The 20460-nt window shown below is 43.7% G+C and overlaps 1 protein-coding gene across 3 annotated transcripts in view; it reads right to left on the reverse strand.

The window, feature by feature from the left end:
- RBM20 (RNA binding motif protein 20) overlaps nucleotides 1-20460 on the reverse strand; it is a 194860-nt gene that overhangs the window by 29665 nt on the left and 144735 nt on the right. For all 3 annotated transcript variants that reach the window (XM_003904250.5, XM_031652590.1, XM_031652591.1), the window contains 2 exons: nucleotides 12086-12226; nucleotides 9833-9964 (listed from right to left, as the gene is read on the reverse strand). In XM_003904250.5, the coding sequence (XP_003904299.3) occupies nucleotides 9833-9964; nucleotides 12086-12226 (273 nt within the window). The remainder of the gene's footprint in view (nucleotides 1-9832; nucleotides 9965-12085; nucleotides 12227-20460) is intronic.

Raw genomic sequence — 20460 nt, forward strand, 5'->3', positions numbered from 1 at the left:
TTCCATGCCCTGTGCCCCCTTCAACACCTCATGCACAGGCATCAGCTGATGCTTAAAGTAAATCTGTGAGGAGGGTGGCATAAGCTGGGAGTCGGGCTTCACAGCTGAGAATAGTAGGCAACCAGGGCTCCATCCTTCCCTGAGATCATTAGACGGTGGCTATGCCAGGACAGGACTAACCCCAGCCCCCCATTCCCAACCAAAGCCCTTTCCTAAACCCAGAATGGACACACGATAACCAAAATAAATAAATAATAAACGATTAAAAAAAAAATTCGCAAGCACAAAAGGCAAGTCAGGAGCATCTTCCTGAAGATGATGCAAAATTCATCCTTTAAATAAAAATGTATCAAGCAGAGCAAATTTTATGGAATATGAGTTATATCTCAAAAAAAAGCTGATTTTTTAAAGACCAAGGCTAATAACCCTCAGTCTATGTAAACTTTTGATAATGAGTCTTATTAAATTTAATCAACTGCTTTTTATCCTTGATTTTTTTCTATGTAATTTGCAAGGAATCATGCATCTTTTTAAAATTTTTTTTAAAGAAACGAGGTCCTGCTCTGTCACTCAGGCTGGAATGCAGTGGCACAATCACAGCTCACTGAAAGCCTCAACTTCCCAGGCTCAAGTGATTCTCCCACTTCAGCCTCCCAAGCAGTTGGGACTACAGGGGCTCATCACCACATCAGGCTAATTTTTTCAGTTTTTATAAAAGACAAGGTCTAGCTATGTTGCCAGGACTGGTCTTGAACTCCTGGGCTCAAGCAATCCTCCTGCCTTGGCCTCTCAAAGTGCAGGGATTACAGGCATGAACCACCACGCCCAGCTAAATCATGCACTAAGAGCCATACAAATGTTAAAAAGCATCATGTATCTCATTTGACAGATGGGAAACTCAGGTCCAGAGATGTGATCTAGCTGGACTAGCACAGTATGAGTGCTCTAAGTGGCGTGGCTGATTATCTGTTATTGTTGAGATAGAGGGTTGGGCTGGGAAAAACAGAGTAAAGGTGACAATGAAGGAGGAGCTGCCTGCAGTTTCAGGGAGAGAGGTCAGGGCTAGTACACAGAAAAGAGACATAAAATGTTCAAGTGAGGGAGGGACCTCACCTCTTGTCATACGGAGATGCAAAGTGAAAGAATGTCAAAGAGAAGGCAGTGACTCCTTCATCTGTGCTTGTGAATAAGTCAGAGGTTTTAGAAGTCAGCCAATCCCCCATTCAAGAAAAGGCCCAGGAACTCAGCACTGGGCAGGATGTCCACCAGAAAAGGCACCACAACTTTGGCAAATGGTCCCTTATGTCAAACTGAAGCTGCAGAGATCGACCCTTTATAAAGCACCTGAAAGTGCCACCTACAAATAACCAGATCACCCAAGACTCGCACTGGCCTCCAGCACCTCAGCTGCTTAAACTAGACCTTGTTCAGACCAAGGCCAAACAAGGATAGAAGCCAAGGCTGTTGGCATTGGCCAAGAAGAAAGTTGCTGTCCAGGATGTCTCCTCCCACCCCAGCGTGTGGCTAGAGACCACCGGTCCTTCAGCCAGGGTCGGCTGTCACTTGGGGTAGAAGAAGAAGGCTCACTTGAAGCTGATAGAACTTAATGTGGATCCCACCAAGTGGGTCTTCTTCCTGCCTGCCCACCTTGGGCCACACAAGTGACTCCGGCTACTGTATCATCAAGGGAAAGCCAACTGGGATGGCTAGTCCCTGAAAGGACCTGTCACAGCAGGCACCAAGGGAGCAGCAGAGCTTGGGAAAGCTGGTGGGAGCCATCAGGACCAAGATCATGTCATGAGATCTGCCATCACCGGGGAGGCCACACCCCAGGTCCCTCCCAAATCTGTGGTTTGCATTGCCACATTAGAATGGACAAAGGCTAAAGAATGTGTCCCCAAACTGGGATAAATGTATCTGGCAACTCTTTAGAACATAAAAATAAAATTCCCCATGGGAATTGGATGGGGAGCTTTCTGTTGTAAAAAGAGTCCCCAAGGTTCCAGTTTTCTTCTGCTCTTCTGGAACTTCATATTCTCCTGGTTATTCCTTCCAGCTCAGATCCAGGAAAGGCCGACGTGGGAGGAGGATGGTCTTGGCAGGGAGCGGCTGAGGTTTTGCAGATTACCCATGGCAGAGTGACTATGAGGGTGGGGCTCAGGCGCATGGGGGCAGGAGCAGGTCAGGCCAATGTCAGGGCCAGAGGCATTCCACAAGCTCTCGGTCCCTTCTGCACCTTGGTTATCACAGATGGCACCCCCAGGCCCTTCCCCTCAGGGGTGCCCCCAATGAGGGGCAGAACAGGCTGATCAGACACTGCAGATGAAAACATCCTCTAGTGGCCCGTGCAGTTTCCCAGGAGTCAAAGAGGTGCAGTTAGAGTGGACTTAGAAGAGCCTCTCCTTGGCTTAAACCTTCCTCTGTCCCTTATTTTCTTAACGACAGAACGTCCTCCTGGGGTCGCTTTCAGCCCATACCTCCTGGAGTTACTTCTATCCGGATCGCAGGTCCCCCGTGAGGGGCCTCCTACACTGACGGTCTTCACACAGCCAGCACCAGCACAGAGCCTGGCATGGAGCAGGCGCTGCCTAACACCCATCTCAAGATGCGTGGCTGGAGAGATGGAAGGAGGTGGCTGCAGAGAATGAATATGAATCTGCAAATACTACATGCTGGGGCTAGTGGTCACAGGTATTGTGATCCCTCCCAAGGATCAGAGCATTGGTTCTGCTATTTTAGGTGGTAATTGCAAATTCTTTGGTGCTCTGTGGACCAGCTGTCAGCTGCCATCTGATAAGGGGACAGAAGCAGCCAAAGATTTTCAAATAAGAGAGTTGACTTCTGAAAGCCCTAAGAAAATTCTCTCAACCTTCCTCTTTGACCAGCTTCTGTATCCTGTGGGTAAAGGCATAAAGAGGGCAGGTGAAACAAAGGTGATTACAGCTTTGTAATCAAAAAATGAAATGGGAGAGAAAAGAGTAGGTCTATGATAAAATTTTGGTTACCTTTTTATTACAGAAAATTTCAAACATACACAAAAGTAGAGAGAATGGTTTTTGAACCCCGAAGAATCTATTACCCATCTTCAGTCAATGATGCTGACCAATCTTGTTGCATCTTGATATGGTTTGGTTCTGTGTTCCCACCCAAATCTCATATTCAATTGTAATCCCAGATGTTGAAGGTGGGGCCTGGTGGGAGGTGATTGGATCATGCGGGTGGTTTTTAATGGTTTAGCACCATCCCCCTAGTACTACTCTCATGATAGAGTTCTCACAAGATCTGGCTGCTTAAAAGTGTGTAGCACCTCCCTGCTCCCACTCTAACTCCTGCTCTGGCCACGAAAAACATGCCTGCTTCCCCTTTGCCTTCCGCCATGACCGTAAGTTTTCTGAGGCCTCCACAGCCATGTTTCCTGTACAGCCTGAGGAACCCTGAGCCAATTAAAGCTCTTTTCTTTATAAATTATCCAGTCTCAGGTAGTTCTTTTTTTTTTTTTTTTTTTTTTTTTTTTGGCGACAGAGTCTCACTCTGTGGGCCCAGGCTGGAGTGCAGTGATGCAACCTCGGCTCACTGCAACCTCTGCCTTCTGGGTTCAAGCAATTCTCCTGCCTCAGCTTCCTGAGTATCTGGTATTACAGGTGCCTGCCACCATACCTGGCTAATTTTTGTATTTTTAGTTTAGGTTTCACCATGTTGGTCAGGCTGGTCTTGAACTCCTGACCTCAAGTGACCCGCCCACCTAGGCCTTCCAAAGTGCTGGGATTACAGCCGTGAGCCACCCTGGCCTGGACTCAGGCAGTTCTTTATAGCAGTGTGAGAATGGACTAATACACATCTGTACTCACCACCTTCCTTCCCCACCTCCTATATTATTTTGAAGCAAATGTCAGACATTGTTATCTTTACATCCTTTCTGCGATGACCATGATCCCGCTCAACAGCCCCACAAGGGACCATCTACAGTGCTCAGAGTTAACACATCTTGCTGCTTTTAAGACAAGGTTGAGATTCCAAGCCCCATGTAGTTCCAGAAAAGTGCTGGCATATTAAGAGGGAGGCACCACCACTTGGAACCTCAACCCAGGAAGAGTAGCCCCAGCTGTGCCCGCACCTGGCTGGGTCACCCTGGGTCAAGGCTTATTGCCTATGGGAAACTCACTTTCTCTACCTGTAAAGATGGGTTAATGAGGCCCATCTGGCATCCACCAAAACCCTCAGGGCATGGCAGGCTACACCTGTAAAAGTCACAGAGTGCTTGGCCAACATGAAGGGAGCTGCTGGAGAGTTTCATGCCCTCTGACAACTCCACAGCTGTTTCACACACTTCAAGAGTCCTAGGAAGACACTGAAACCTTCCAGATGAGCCCAGAACTCATCTAAGCCAGATCCTGTCAAGGCAGCCCCGACTGTTTCAACATTACCAGGCTTTCTAGGCTCGACATTGTCACTCACCCGACTCCTGCCTGGAAGCCCTGTCTCTCTTTAGCTAATTCTCCCCTTCTTCAAGGCCTCGTTTAGGAATCTCTTCCCTTTTTCACACCCCTCAGTCATACTGCCTTTTGCCATGGAACTTCTGGTCGTCCCTGTACTTATGCATTCATGTTTAAATTTTGTGTAATTTTGCACGAGAATAATTTGTCTCCCAGTTGGAGAGTGAACTCTTCCCTAAGTGAGAACCATGCCTTGTATGCTTTGTAACTATCAGTACATAGAGAAGACTCTCAATCATCTTCCCAACTGAGAGCACCATGGACCATTCACAAGACTGCTTCCCAGGGCCAGAAGCCCTCTCTGTAGTGAGGAGGCTGGCAAGACCAGTGGCTCTGAAACCAGGCCCTCTGCCCTCAAAAACACCTTGGAGTCTCATTCCCACCCCAAGCCTACTAAAGAGAATCTCTGGGCAAGAGGACTCCTCCAACAAAAAATCCCCTGATGACTCTCTGATGAAGTGACTGGGAGACACTGGTTTACATTATTCCAAGTTCACTTCTGCATCAAAGAGATTATGATTCCATACTTATTGACGACGTTTCTATAGAACAACCCAGAAAATATTCCAATCGTCTTGTCCAGGTCTGTAGGAAGAAGGCTACTCACTTTTTATTGTTCCTTCAGATTTTCTCTTTCTTATTCATTTTGCATATTTATTAAACATCTATCAAGTGAAAGGTTCTGCCTCAAATAAGCTGAGGAACAGAACCTTTGCCACAGGAAGTATATGGGGAGATAAGATATGTGCATGAGGAAATATTCAAGAGAGGAAATGAAAAATACCTTAAAATCTCTCCTTTCTCTCCCTATACTTTGCCTGGTGAGCAAAAGATACAGTTAGAGGAGAAAGAGCAATCAGAATTTCTCTCCACCTCTGCAAACCCTGGTGGGACCTCACATGCAGCCCCTTTGGTCCAGAGATACACAGGGATACAGTGTTTGCCCTGTACCTTCCCAGTAGCCACTGTCCTTCCTCCTGATAGCAGCTGTTCCTCCCTCATCTTGCTCCAGAGCTCTGGGTGGGTCTCTGCCCCAGCTCTGAGGATGTAGCAGATGACACAGGTCCAGCCAATCACAGAATGACCTAGCCCTGGCCTGAGATCAATTTAGGGATGTGCCCCTGTGCTAAGCTAGTCCAGTCAGAGCTACTCTCTCAAAAGTCCCAGGACTTTTGTGGGAGCTTCTAGGAAAAAAACTCAGGCTTTTCTTGCTGAAGGAAATGGAAGGGGGAGTAAGAACTGCTGAGGTCACTGTAGCTATCATGCCACCTAGAGGACAGAGCCTGGGCTGCAACGGCCCACCCCAGGGAGCCCCCAGTAAACAAGGCCAAAAGAGCAGAAGGCAGAGTGGAGAGAAACCAAGTCCTAATGAGGGTCTCTGAGTCCTGAATCCAGCCGTATCTGCAGCCAGAGCTACTCCTGGACTTTTCATTTACATGAATCCATAAATTCTTTCTTTTTTTTTTTTTACTTAAGCCAACAGGCTTAATGGAGATGAATTTCTGTTACTTGCAGACAGAGATTCATATCAACATAGGGACCATAAAGCATGCATTACTATGTAGTTGAAACATACATTAAGTTGTTTTCACATCTATTATTCCATGCGACCTTCACAATGACCTTAAGAGGGAATATGGCGGCTTGGGGAGCAGAAAAGCCCTACTAAAGATCAGAAAACAATGTGTTCTGGGCCCTTTCCATTCAAAGTGTGCTCCGAGGACCACCAGCAGCAGCATCTCTTGGGACCTTGTTAGAAATACGCAATAACAGCACTACCCTAGACACGCTGAATCAAAGTGCGTTTTAACAACATCACCGAGTGATTTGTAGCACACTGAAGCTCGAGAAGCTCTGTTATAATACTATCTCTGCTGCTTCTTGGCTGGGTGACTATAAGCAAATTACCTGATTTCTCAGGGTTTTTTTCATGCAGACAACAGAGATCATAATAACACACTATAACAATGCAGCTTTAGTGCAAAACCAAAACAGTACTAAGTTTTAATCATAGCTCTTCCAGTAGCTAAATACAATCCTGGGCAACTTACTGAACTTCTATTAGCTTCAGATACCTCATCTGTAAAACTGAGATAATAATAGCTGTCTAACAGGACTGATGTCAGGATTAAATAATGTATGTAAAGTGCTTGGTACATTACTTGCTCCAGAGTACCAGGACTCAATTAAAGGTATATATTATTGTTATTGTTTTACTCTTATAATTACTGCTATTATCCACCCTACACACCTCACAGGGTACGGTGAATTATGAGACTCAAAAGATAATACATGAAAAAAATGCTTAAAGCCAAATTACTCAAAGTATAGTCCTTTCCCGATCTGTAAACTGAGGTTCACAGAGGTTAAGCAACTCTTCTAAGCTCACCAAAGCAGGAAGTGGTAGAGCCCAGGCTGACATCACCATCTTCCAATCTGGGATAGGTCACATGGTTGTCAGTGGTTCTTTGTTTATTTGCTTTTACTCCCACCAGACTGAGCTCCTCGCCCGCTTGCTACTTCTACCTCCATGGCACCTGGCCCAGTTCCACCCACGGTGAGCACTCAGTGCACATTTGCTGAAAGCAAAACTCGACCATCTGACCTCTTTAACCCGTGTTTTTTGCACCACCCCAAACTATCTCCCTCAGGAAGGTATTACTATGCTTTGGTACTTTAATTAAGAAGCCGATTACTGCCGTTAATCTTAATCAGAAACTTATGACAACCTCTCATTTGGAGACCAAAGTTCCACTGGGAATTTAGTGTAGAAATTCAATTCTAGCCCCGACGGGGAGAATCCAGGAGAACAGGAACTTTGGCCGGATACAGAATGGGGTGGGATCCTTACTTGTCTGAAAGAAGCAATATACTTTCATTAGGGGGGGAAAAAAAAGCCAAGTTCTGCCGGAAGGAGAACTGTTAGCGAAGGAACTTCAGAGGCAATGATGCAAGCAAAGCAGATTCAGGACTCTGGAAGCTGGTTGACACAGTACCCATCTACATATGGAGACTTGTCAGAATGCCAGTCCTAGCCACTGAGCCTTTGTCTTCTGACTTCAACCTTGAAGGTGGATTAAGGCCTGTGGGTCTTGGACAAAATGGATCCTAAGTCAATGTGGAATGAGCTAAAGTGAACAGGAAAATCCCTATTAAATGGAACAGTAGAAAGCACAAAATAAGAGGGTAGATTTAAACACAAATATAGCAATAATTACAAGAAATCCAAATAGACTTGGTGCTCCAGTTAAGAGAACTCCTGCAAACCAATAAGAAGACACAATGCAAAAGAAAAGCATGGGCAGATGACTTGAAAAGAAACATCCCATCAAAGAAGATCCAGATGGAACAGCCAACAAACAATGAAAAAGTGCTCAACTTCCATGCACAATTAGGAGGATAAAATACAAAACTGTGATAAACCAGCCAGGTGCAGTGGCTCACACCTGTAATCCCAGCACTTTGGGAGGCCGAGGTGGGTGGATCATGAGATCAGGACATTGAGACCATCCTGGCCAACATGGTGAAACCCTGTCTCTATTAAAATACAAAAAAAAAAAAAAAAAAAATAGCCAGGTGTGGTGGTGTATGCTTGTAGTCCCAGCTACTCGGAGGTGAGGCAGGAGAATCGCTTGAACCTGGGAGGTGGAGATTGCAGTGAGCGGAGATCGCACCACTGCACTCCAGTCTGGTAACAGAGCAAGATTCCGTCTCAAAAACAAAACAAAACAAAACTCTGATAAACCATGATACTCTCCAAGATAGGCAAAAATTTAAAAGTTGGACAAGACAATGTGTTAGCAAGAATGTAGATCACTGAAAACTCTTTTTTTTTCTTTTTGAGATAGAATTTCACTCTTGTTGCCCAAGCTGGAGTGCAGCGGCACAATCTCAGCTCGCTGCAACCTCCACCTCCCAGGTTCAAGCAATTCTCCTGCCTCAGCCTCCCGAGTAGCTGGGATTACAGGCGCCTGCCACCATGCCCGGCTAATTTTTGTATTTTTAGTAGAGATGGGGTTTCACCATGTTGGCCAGGCTGGTCTCGAACTCCTGACCTCATGATCTGCCCACCTCAGCCTCCCAAAGTGCTGGGAATACTGGCATAAGCCACCACGCCCAGCCGAAAACTCTAATACACTACTAGGAGGAGTATAAATGTGAGACAACTAATTTTGAAAAGAGCTTGCTGTCATCTAGGAAAGTTGAGGTAAGCATGCCTTATGATGCAGCTATCTCAATCCTAGTTATGTATGTACCTCTAGTTGTCTGCTCAAGTGCATATATACCAGGATGACATGTTTGAGAAGGTTCAGATTAGCCTTGTCCCTAAAACAACTCAAATGTCCATCAACAGTAGAATGGACAAATTGTATAGCCATACAATGGAAATGTATATAACAATGAAAATAAATAGACACACCCAACAACATGGATGGCATCATGTTGAATGAAAGAAGCAAGATCTGTAAGAACACAGCATGATTCCATTTATGTAGAGTTCAAAAACAGGCAAAACTAAACCATGATATTTAGGGAGGCATATACAGGTGATAGAACTACAAGGAAAAGCACAGATATGATTATCATTGAAGTCAGGAGAGTAGACAGGGAGGGGTTGAACATGAGGAGGGACTCACAGGAGCTTCTGGGTGTGTCCATATTCTACTTCTTGACTTTGGTGGTGGTTTTATGGGGTTTATGAGATCTCACCCATTATTACTTTTTAAACAGCACAATGTATAATCAGCCATTTTTCTGTGTGTTCTGTTATACTTCACAATAAAACAAAAAAGAAGGGAAAGAAAAGAAAGAAATGTAGATCAGCTAAAACAAAAGCAAACCCTGGTTTGGAACTATCTGAATGCATTCCCGAGTTCTGACAGTGGCCAATTCAGCCAAGAACTGCTTAGAAGGGCTTATATGAGGCTTAAGACGTAAATATGAAGGAGAGAGAAGAGAGCAAGAGATCAAGAGGGTGACAGAGGAAGAAAAAGTTACTGAAGGTCTGTATAGGTGGAGAAGGTTGTATTCAAGCGTTTATGCCTGGAACTCCCAGAACCTTTCCCTTCTGACTTAGTTCCCCTGTAAACATCTTCTTCTGGAAAACTTTCCTTGGCTCCCAGGTAGACTTAAATGCCTCTTTGCACTTTGTATTTACCTCAAAAGCACTTTTCTTGCCATGCTGCAATGGTTTGCCTCAAGATCCTCAAAGGCAGTGTGTCATTTCTGAATCTTTTCCTATCCTCTCCTTTCCACCAGCATTTAGGTCAGTGCCTAACAAGAAGGAGAAACTCATCTGGTGCTTGTTGAATGACTGAATGAACAAGATAATGCTTTACCTTGAGCTGCAATTCCTTGTATCTCTTGGACATCCGAATGAGCAACTTCTCACCATTGATCACAGCAGATTTTTCTTGATAATACTGGACCATGGCCTGTGCAGCTTCTGTGTAAGCCATCTCTAAAAAGGCCTAAGAAAGAAAGGAAGGACACTCATTGGACTTGACTTTAATGGTCTTAAACAAGATTCAGTACAAGGCATGATTCCATGTCTATGAAGTTCAAAAACAGACAAAACTAATCAATGGTGACAGGAGTTAGCATTGAGCTTCTCTCTCAGGTGGGGATGGGGAACTGATGGAGAAGAAGCATGAAGAAACCTGACATTCTGGAAATGCTCTATATCTTTACCTGGGTGTTAACTATATGGGTGTACACATGTAACTAATGGAATTGTACACGTAGGATGAGTGTACATTACACACTGTAGAGTATGTGTTTTATACCTCACTTAAAAGGAAAAAAAAAGTCAGTATAAAGAAGAGATCTCTTTGATCCCATCTGTTCAAAGAGACCTTTTTATAAACATCACCAAAAGAGCTCATTATAAGATGGCCCTTTCCTGATCCCCAGGGTTACCAGACATTGTTCTTAATTATGTATGTCTGTCCCGGGCTACATCATGCCATAGAATCCCTCTGAGATGGGAGAGTTCACTAACCCACATTTCCCTGGAGGGGCAGTTGCATATGTGGCCTTGAGCTGATCCCTATAAAACTTGCTATTTGGTGGTGATGGTGACAGCAAGAGACACAAGCTTTGGTTATTTGAGCTCTTATTTTCCTTATAAAGACAGAAACATACTCAAAATTCAGGAACTCACAAACCCCTGGGCTTGAAGGAAGGCCATGTTGTCGTGAGTTACAGAAAAAGGAAAATTCCCCAATTATGTTTCCACAGCATCTTTCTTCTTTATTTAACTGCTCTGATAAAACACAGAGAAATGGGCTTTTCCACTCAATCTGTGTCTACTGAGAGTTCCAAAGAGACTGTCTTGACTGTGCATCAGTTTACCCCAGTAGCTGGTGTGGTGAATTTGTTGCTGCTATTGTTTCTTGGATTTGTTTGGTTTGTACTATACTGACAATATACTGATCCTGATTCCTCAGTGCTACAGGGGAAAAGGGGTCAGTGACAGGGAAGCTCTCACTGTGAGCCCCTAACTCTCTCGTTTCCTTAAACTAAATGGTCTAAATAAGCTCATTCCCTTCCTTCTCTCATACTTATTTCTGAATTTCAGATGCACGGCTTTTCTCCATGCTATCATAGTCTATGACATTAGCGTGGGCGACTAAGAAGTCAAGATTCTTTAGGGTTTTATTTCACATTCTGCCACCCAGCTTTCTAAGTGCCTCTTTCTTGATAAACATTTTAGCACCTCTAGCTCTCACTTGTCAAATGGGAATAATACTAATCTAGGGACTCTCACTACATCAATGTTACAAGCTGAATTCTGTGCATTTACCCAAAATAGAATTTCTGAGAAGTAGGAACAGAGACAAGTGAGTAGTCTCACGCCAGGTTGATGGAGAGAGATAGCTGATGACCTGATGTGGCTATGAGTCTCCAAAGTTCAGCCTTCTTTAAGAAAAGAATTTTTCGTATTCCTGTTCCTCTGATTAATAAAGTAAAAATATTCATTAAAAGATAAAATATTCTGATTTTTGACTGTTGGGAGTATAAACTCCCCACCTGACTTTAGAAATGAAGACAAAGGTACTCCATCCCCAAGGGCTCAGTCAACTCCTACAGGTTAAGGATTCTTAGTTCCTTAGATTTACTAAGCATCCATCCATTCTTACACTCCTACTCTCCTGCTGACATCAAGGACCAGGAAAAATACCTAGTCCCAGGTTCTTGGCTGGCTCCAAATCCAGGTCATAAGATAGGATAGGCTTAGAAGATAAGACTATAGCATTAGCTCAGGGGGTTGACAACACAGTGAAGAGATTAAAATCCATAGATTTTTATTTTGGGTGTGCCAATTACCCTTTCTATGTGAATGAGCACCTCATTCCAAAGCACCTCCTCTCACCTCTAGACAATTCACAAAGGCCTGTATCCATCACTAGAAGGATAGAGTGAAACTAGGGGAAACAAAAAAACATCACCAGCAAAAACGTCTATGCCATGCCAACAGAAGGCCAGCTATGCAACAGCTTTTTATGTTAAGAATGACTTCTTTCAAAAATTATATCGTTCCCTTTCACTAATGTGTGGTATTACACTGGAGTGAAAATACCCAGACCTACCTGATTAGTCGACTTCATGAGGATGTAATTAGTGACCTTTCCGAAGGGCAGCCCCAGGTTAATGACGTCATTCTCAGTGCAGCTTCCTTCAGGGAGATTGCAGATGTGCACCACGCGGCCAGCCCCTTTCCGCTGTGCAAACTAATAGCAACAAGGATCAGTCGCGGTCTTCAGAAGACGGTTCCCTTTTCCCCTATCTTCCAGACATTCCTAATGGCTATCTTTCCCCCAAACAATGATTGTAAAACTATAATTTACAAAATTAGTGCAGAAAAAATCCATTCACAGACACACATAAAATATCAATTGTATTCTATCTCTTTACAAAAGGATTCATAATATATATATATTTTTGAGACGGGGTCTCACTCCCATCGCCCAGGCTAGAGGGCAGTGGTGCAAACACGGCTTACTGCAGCCTTGACTTCTGGACTCAGGTGATTCTCCCATCTCAGCCTCCCAAGTAGCTGGGACCACAGGCGTCCACCACCATGTCACAGTAATGTTTTTGTTTTGTTTTGTTTTGTTTGAGACAGAGTCTCGCTCTGTCGCCCAGGCTGGAGTGAAGTGGCGCAATCTCAGCTCACTGCAAGCTCCACCTCCTAGGTTCACGCCATTCTCCTGCCTCAGCCTCCCCAGTAGCTGGGACTACAGGCGCCCATGACCCGGCTAATTTTTTTGTATTTTTAGTAGAGACGGGGTTTCACTGTGTTAGCCAGGATGATCTTGATCTCTTGACCTCGTGATCTGCCTGCCTCGGCCTCCCATAGTGCTGGAATTACAGGCGTGAGCCCCGCGCCTGGCAATAATGTTTTTTATAAGCAGTAACAACCAGGGCTGTGGAGGATATGAGGAAATGAGCATATCCGTATGTTGCTAGTGGGAGGTTGAGTATCGATAAACTTTTGAGAATACACTTTAGCAATATTAAATAAAACAAAGTATACAGAGCCCATGATCCTGCCATTCCCCTCTTAGAAATGTACCCTATAGAAATAATAGCACCCCAATATGTGATGGCTTATGTGCAAGAACATTTATTACAGTAATTTATTAGGTGGCAAAAAATTTTGGAAACAGCCTGAATGTCCAACAATAGGGAAATGTTTGAGTAAATGATGGTTTAATCATACAATGGAAAACTACAAACCCATGACAAGAAGGAGGTAAATGTGCTGATATAGAATAATTTTTTTAAGAAGTCAGAATCTTCCTGGACCACTCGGACTAGAATGCAGTGGCACAATCATAGCTTACTGCAGCCTTGAACTCCTAGGTTCAAGCCATCCTCCCGACTCGCCCTCCCGAACAGCTGGGACTACTGATGGCTTGAGCCATCACACCCAGCTAATTTTTTTTATTTTTATTTTTTGTATAAACAGGGTCTTGCTGTATTGCTCGGGCTAGTCTCGAAATCCTGACCTCAAGTGATTCTCTCACCTTGGTGATATGGAATACTTTTTAAGACAGATTGTTAAGTTAAAAGCAGGTTACCAAGGGGTATGTGTACCATGATGCCATTTTTGGAAAACAAAACAAAAATATATGAAAAAAGATGAAGCAAGTGTTGTAAAATTTTGATAATTACTGGAATTGGGTGATGGGTATACAAGGATTAATTATACTGGTCTCTACTGTTCTGTATGTTTAAAATTTTTTGCAATAAAAAATGCTTAAAGAATGTCAGCACAAACAGACAAAGATGTGGAGCATACATATCAACCTGTCAGTGCTGGTTATCTTCAGAGGAAGGCAGTAAGATGAGACATGATGAACCTTCTTCATATATACCTCATATTGCTTGACTTACAATTCCAATAAAGAAAAAAGAACATAGAAAAGTTTATGAGAATGTAATATATATGCATTGACATTCACAGCAGCAACCTGTGGTTTAGGGCAGTGGTTTTCAAAATATTTTCAGCTTGGAATCCTTTCTTCAGATAAAACTGATTTATACCAATGTATTCAACAAATAAAAGAGCTATTCTGGTCAAACCTTGGGGTCTGGCACCCTGGCGCCACCCCTACCTGGCAGTCTCAAAGGCACCTTTAAGGAATACAGTTTGGAAGCCACCATTTGGCCCTAATCAAAGCTCCTTGAGGGAGGAAGTGTGTCTGTTTTGTGCAAACCTTAATCAGCCTAGAGTCTCTGGGAGGGTCAAGAATTAGTAACCATAAGCCAACCCAATGTGGAAGAGAAGGATATAATTTTCCAAACCTGAAACACATTCTAATAGCATAGTCTCCATTTGCATAATCACAATTTTCTATGTTAAACTGAACTTCAACATCTAATTACATTTGATGTGGGTCCGACTCTGCTAAGGTAATATAGGGGGAAAGTCTAAGATATCATCCCTAACAAGGGCTAATACTTGGGTAATTCTACCATGAAAAGCCCTCGTTTGTCTCATTTGAGCTGAAAACAATTACAGTCCATAAGAATTTCCTTTTATGGTTCAACCCTGAATTGTAGAAGCCCAAGTGCCTCTTTCCGACCTCCCACTCTGCAATGTCCAGAGGTCAAGCACTTTCCCAAAGGGGAGCAAGGATTCAGGCAGCTCCCAGAGCAGCTCCTCATCTCCCTAAAGTGCAAATGCACTCTCCATCAGCTAGGAGACTTTGAGTCTGAGCCTGGCTAGTGAGGACTGAACCCTTCTGCAGAGATGAAAGGAGGAGTGCTATTAAGAAGCAGAATCTTTGCCTCCCATTAGTGTGAGTGTTCACATAAAGATGCAGACACAGCTGAGCTTTCAAGCAGGGCAGAGTAGCTGGTCCTCTGAGCTTATCACAAGGAGGGCTGAGGCTGGGCGCTCTGCCTGGTCTCCTCTTAGCGAGGCATGTTTCTGCCCCATGTGACTTTGCTGTGCTTGGCCTGTGCTAATGCGTGCTTGGACAACGGAGCAGACACCCAAGGCAGTTCCGGGCCTATCCTGCTCCTGGCCCATCCAGTTGCCTAGTGAACAGGCATGAGGGCCAGTGCCTCTCTCATTGTCTCCTCCAGACTGAAAGGACAACTCGAGAGGCTTTTATTGGAACACAGCACAGCAACTGCGGCTGCTGGGTAGTAGAAAAAACAACCTCGCAGCTGCCGGTCACCAGAGAGAAGTATTCATGCTGTAGATGTCGTTACCAAAGGCACTAAAGTGAATGGGTCGCAATTAAAATTTCCACTCAAATTTTAAAAAGACATCTGAGTTCCTTCTCTTCCAAGATTTTCATCAGAAATAGGAGCCGGATTTTACCAATTCCCTTGTCGTCATTTATTAAGATACGAATGAGATTTTTAGATTCTTCCAGATAATAGTGATTTGGAGCTTTCCAATTATGAGCTACATCAACTGCAAATGGTTATGGGAGTGCCAAGATATTGATCCCTCAGGCTGAAGGCCAAGTTCCTCCAGTAACCATGAACAGCTTCTTCAGTTAAACCATTTACTTCAGCAGATTATTTTCTAAGTGAGCCATGAAATGAAAATCTTGAGAATCTCTGGGTTAATAGTTTGCTTTTGTGTGGTGTCTGGCTTCAGGGCATGTGGTAAATCCTATCCAGTTAGAAAGATAAATTAATTTTTATGTGTTCTATTCTTTTGTCAATATTTTATTTAGGATGCTTCATCAAGTTCTTTTCTGCCATTGATCTGAAATATCTTTTGGTTGTTGTTAAAGTCCATTTAGGTTCAAAACCATCTATGATTCATACGAGATGTAGAATAGTAAGTATTATCACTCTATTCTACTCTCATTACACTTTACATAAACATTGCTATATGCCACAGGGCATATTTGCCCTATGCCCTGTGGGAGATCTGAATGATGAGGGAAAAAGGGAGGGAGGTAGGGAGGAAAGTGAGAAGAGAAACAGGGGGAGTGAGGTCCCTGAGTGGTACATCAAAAGTATAGTTTGTACATCAGAGGCACTGGCAATCCTGAGTGCCCTTGAGCAAGCGTCACCATGCTGTGCAGTAATTCTCAACCTGGGCTCTCTTATAAGCCCTTAAAGGTCTTCGAAGGTAATAATACTACAGGAAGCAGGGGGCTAAACATTATTTTTGACATTGAAAAATGCGAGTTGAGGTCATACTTTGAGTTTCTTTATCGATATGGTAATCTGGTGTTAAATTCAATTAGGCCTGAGGATGCCTCCATACTTTGAGTTCTTATGTAAGGAACTGCCGTTTAGCACATCAACTAGGTGAAAGCCTGAAGTAGTGTACTTTTGTAACAAATAGCTGAGTCTCAGCCAATCACAGCAGCCAAACTTCAGTTAATCACAGGCAGCCGACTGATCAGACCATGTTCAAATTAGGCAAATACGGAGCTGTAACCAATCAAGCTGTTTCTGTACCTCGCTTCAGTTTTCTGCCCATAAATGCTGCCTGCCCACGTGGTGCAGAGGAGCTCTCTGAACCTCTTCTGGTTCTGAGGGCTGCCCAATTAAATTAAACTCTGTTAAATGTAATTCATTTAAAATTTGTCTTTTAACACTGGTTAGCTCTTAGGTTAATCAGAAAGTCTAATTGGTGTGTCTCTGTCTTTGATTAATAAAAATGGGTCACTAGTTAGTTACTTATTAATACAAGTACTTTGGCAGACAAAATCTTTCCAAATCTGAAAATGTGGGACAGTGGCTGCTGGGGGTGGAAGTAAATAATGAAAGGGGACTTGAGCTATAAAAAGCTTGGAACTTTCCAGTGGAAAGAACATCCTGCTAGAAAACAGAGGACCTGGGTTCAATCCCCAGCTCAGCCACTGATTAGGTGCATGACCGAGACAAACTAGTTTCCTTTTCTGAGCCTTAGTTTCCCCATGTCTGGAATGAGGGAGGTGACCTGTAGGTCTAAAGTCCTTTCCAGATGTAAAAAATATATATGCTTATGTGGCTCTAAGTTCTAAAATTCTACTCCTCCCAGACGCCTTGACAAGCTAAACCCCAAGAACCAGGATAATGATAGCTTTCTCCAACTGTGCTCAGCATAAACAGGAAACCCATGTCTTTCCCACTCCCTGTCCCAATGAATGTAATGTTTGTCCTCTCTCTCCATGTAATCGGCTGTTTAACCATGCAACCATTTCCAAGCATGTTCATCTTTCAGACATGTTTGTCTGCGTTAGTAGTGGTCTCATCTTTATAGGACTGAAGATAAGCTCCAAGCAGTGAGCACCTTGTTTATGAACCCTGCAGCTCCCTGAATAATTGTGCTGCCACAGTGGCTAGAAAGAGTTGAGATGATACACAAATGAACTACAGACACCTGGGCCTGGGGCCTCTCTGAGAACAGACTCACGTCAAGTGTGAGTTTTATAGTCACCAAGTACCAGAGTCAGGGAAGTGGGAGAATCAGACAGACCTGAGTCTGTACTGAATTTCTCCATGCCCAAGTTGGCTTGTCTGTAAAACAGGGGTAATAAAAACAGATTCCATAGGACTGCTGGGAAGATGAAATGCCACCGTGAATGTACGGTGCTTTGCTGCAATACCTGGCATTATGTAGGCTCCTGTAAATAATGTTTATCTCCTTCCTCCCCCCAACAGTTAAAGGATATGTTACAATGATTCTGGATTGGGAAAAATATTGGTGTGATTATGTAAGACAAGGTCTGTATTCTTAGGAAATTCAAGCTTAAAAAGAAGCGAAGAGATACAATGTCACCAATCTACTCTAAAAATAATGATTTAGGGGAAAATGCATAGCTGATCAGAGGATGGATAGATAGAGGAAGATACAGAGAAAATGACAAAGCAAATGGGGCAAAATATAAAGGAGGAGTGAAGTTAATCTGGACAAAAGTTATATGGGAGTTCCTTATACCTTTTTTGTAACTTTTCTGTAAGTTTGAAATATATTAAAAGTTATCAAAAATAAATTTTAAAAGACATACTGTAGGGAGAAGGGCAGGTCAAGGTGTTGCTGGGCTCTGTCTGCTGAGCGCCCAGGAGCCACCCATAAGACAGGTGCATTGAAAACTTTCTAGCAGAGGTCACATCTCTAAGACAGCTAAGTTGCAGGGGAGTGACCAAAGCCCTAATTACCAAGCTAAAGGGATAATCATCCTTTTGCAGCCTCAGGGAGGCTTTAGCCTGCCTGCAAGCCAGCACTGACTTTGAGTACCCCCACATGGGATCAGGGGCCTGGGTTGTGCATTTTCACAAGCTGGGGCTGCACTTTTAAAACCAGATGGTGCTCCTGATGGTTCATATGGCTGGGCCCCAGACCTCTCAACTGACCCTCAACTCTTTTATAGCTGGGGAGAAATGCAAAAGAAGCAAACAGACTTGTATATGAAGATTCTGAGACCTTTCATTTCCCCTTGGTGCAGGTAGAAACAGGCTTCACAGATGAGTTCAAATAAGAGGCCCAACTTCAAATAACTTAGAGTTGCAATAAAAATATGGCTTACGGCAACAGGCCTGCAGGGTGAGGTCTCTCAGACTGCTTCCTAGAGCTGCGGAGTGTAGATTCCATCTTCAGTAAACGACTTCTGTGCTCCAGCCTGATCTCTCTTAGATGTGACCTAATTTTATCTGGCACAGAGTCTGTGGGCCTCTGCTGGTTTTGTTCTAAACATGCCTAAGAACAGACATGGCAAATATTTCTCTCTCATGATGTTGATTTATTACCTGTTATGCAGAGAGCAAGATGTTGATTTTGAACCTATTATGCAGATAGCAAATGGCTGTGAATTCCATAGCTATGGATCTTGGCTTAACTTAGAGGGTAGACATTGCCTTTACTAATACTTTCAAATATTTTATAGAGCATATTAGCTTTGACTTAGAGTGAATTAACTTCTACTGGTAAATCCACAGGATTGCCTACGGATCTTGGACGATTCACCTGTTTAGCAACTTTAACATCCCTGGAAACTGTAGAGTCACAAAATGTTAAAATCGGGAGGTCATCTGGTCCACGCTGTATATGAGGACACTGAAACCTGAGAGAAGTTAAGGATCTTAATCTGTGGTCAATTAAACGGTGGCAGATTTGTGACTAAAACTCAGATGTCACTGGTAAAACCTATCAATCGCAGACTTGACAAATTAAGGTAAATACAAAAGTGAAGTTAAAAAATAAAATAGGAACTATTTATGTTCTGATGTGGAAAGATGTCTAGAAATCAATTTAAATATGTATTGAAAGCTTATGTTAAGTGAAAAAAAAAACCAGATTATATGACATTATCTGATTTGTGCCCAAAAAATTACTTTTACTACTGAAACATGTACACATACACTAGCTAGAGAGATATATAGTTATAACAAAAGCATTTAGCTTCGGTTTTCTCTGCAAAGTTGACTTTTGTATTTCTGTTACTGTTAAAGATTGTTTATACAATGTTCATACTGCTTTTCCAACAAGAAAAAGTAAGATTTGTGGCCGGGCGCGGTGGCTCAAGCCTGTAATCCCAGCACTTTGGGAGGCCGAGACGGGCGGATCACGAGGTCAGGAGATCGAGACCATCCTGGCTAACACGGTGAAACCCCGTCTCTACTAAAAAATACAAAAAACTAGCCGGGCGAGGTGGCGGGCGCCTGTAGTCCCAGCTACTCGGGAGGCTGAGGCAGGAGAATGGCGTAAACCCGGGAGGCGGAGCTTGCAGTGAGCTGAGATCCGGCCACTGCACTCCAGCCTGGGCGACAGAGCGAGGCTCCGTCTCAAAAAAAAAAAAAAGAAAAAAAAAAAAAAAGAAAAAGTAAGATTTGTAAAAAGAACAAATTCCGAAGCAAAACCTACCCAGGGCTCCTGTCTCCTCATCTTTGTCCTCTTTGAAAAAGCACAAGGTGGCCCCTGCTGGAGGGACAGGAGCAATGACAGAGCTGGAATGGTGGCTGAGGGGGCTGGTAGCATACGCCACATCAATTACTAGTCCTCATGCTCAAAGAAGTCAGGAGACCAGAGTGCTCTGAGCCATGTGTTCAGAGGGCCAGGGCAGACAGATGCATGTTCTAGAAACAGAAAGTAATCTGGGGTGCAGCCTGTGACTTACACCTCTGGCCTTCCACAGACATTTCTACTTTCTTGAGCCTCCATTTCCTTATTTATACAAGTTCCCCAATGTGCAGGGTCTTGGCGAGAAAGAAATAATAAAAACACGGTGTATCATCCCAGGTCAGGGTGGCCCATGTGTGACAGTGGCACTAAATAAACTCCAAGGTGGCTGTGAAAACCGCAGGGTGGCTTTACAGGGACGGTCACAGAGAAAGTGCACCTCGGGCAGGCACAAGAAAACTATTAACAGGCTGAGAAGACCCCGAGGCCCCTTCCAGAAACCTGATTACTCTGTTTATGTCAATTCAGGCAACCAAGGGGAAAGTGCCTGGCCTCAAATGGCAGAAGCTTAAGTGAAAGTGAACACCCATCTCTGGGGAC

Source organism: Papio anubis, chromosome 11, assembly GCF_008728515.1.
Source record: "Papio anubis isolate 15944 chromosome 11, Panubis1.0, whole genome shotgun sequence".
Lineage (NCBI taxonomy): Eukaryota > Metazoa > Chordata > Mammalia > Primates > Cercopithecidae > Papio > Papio anubis.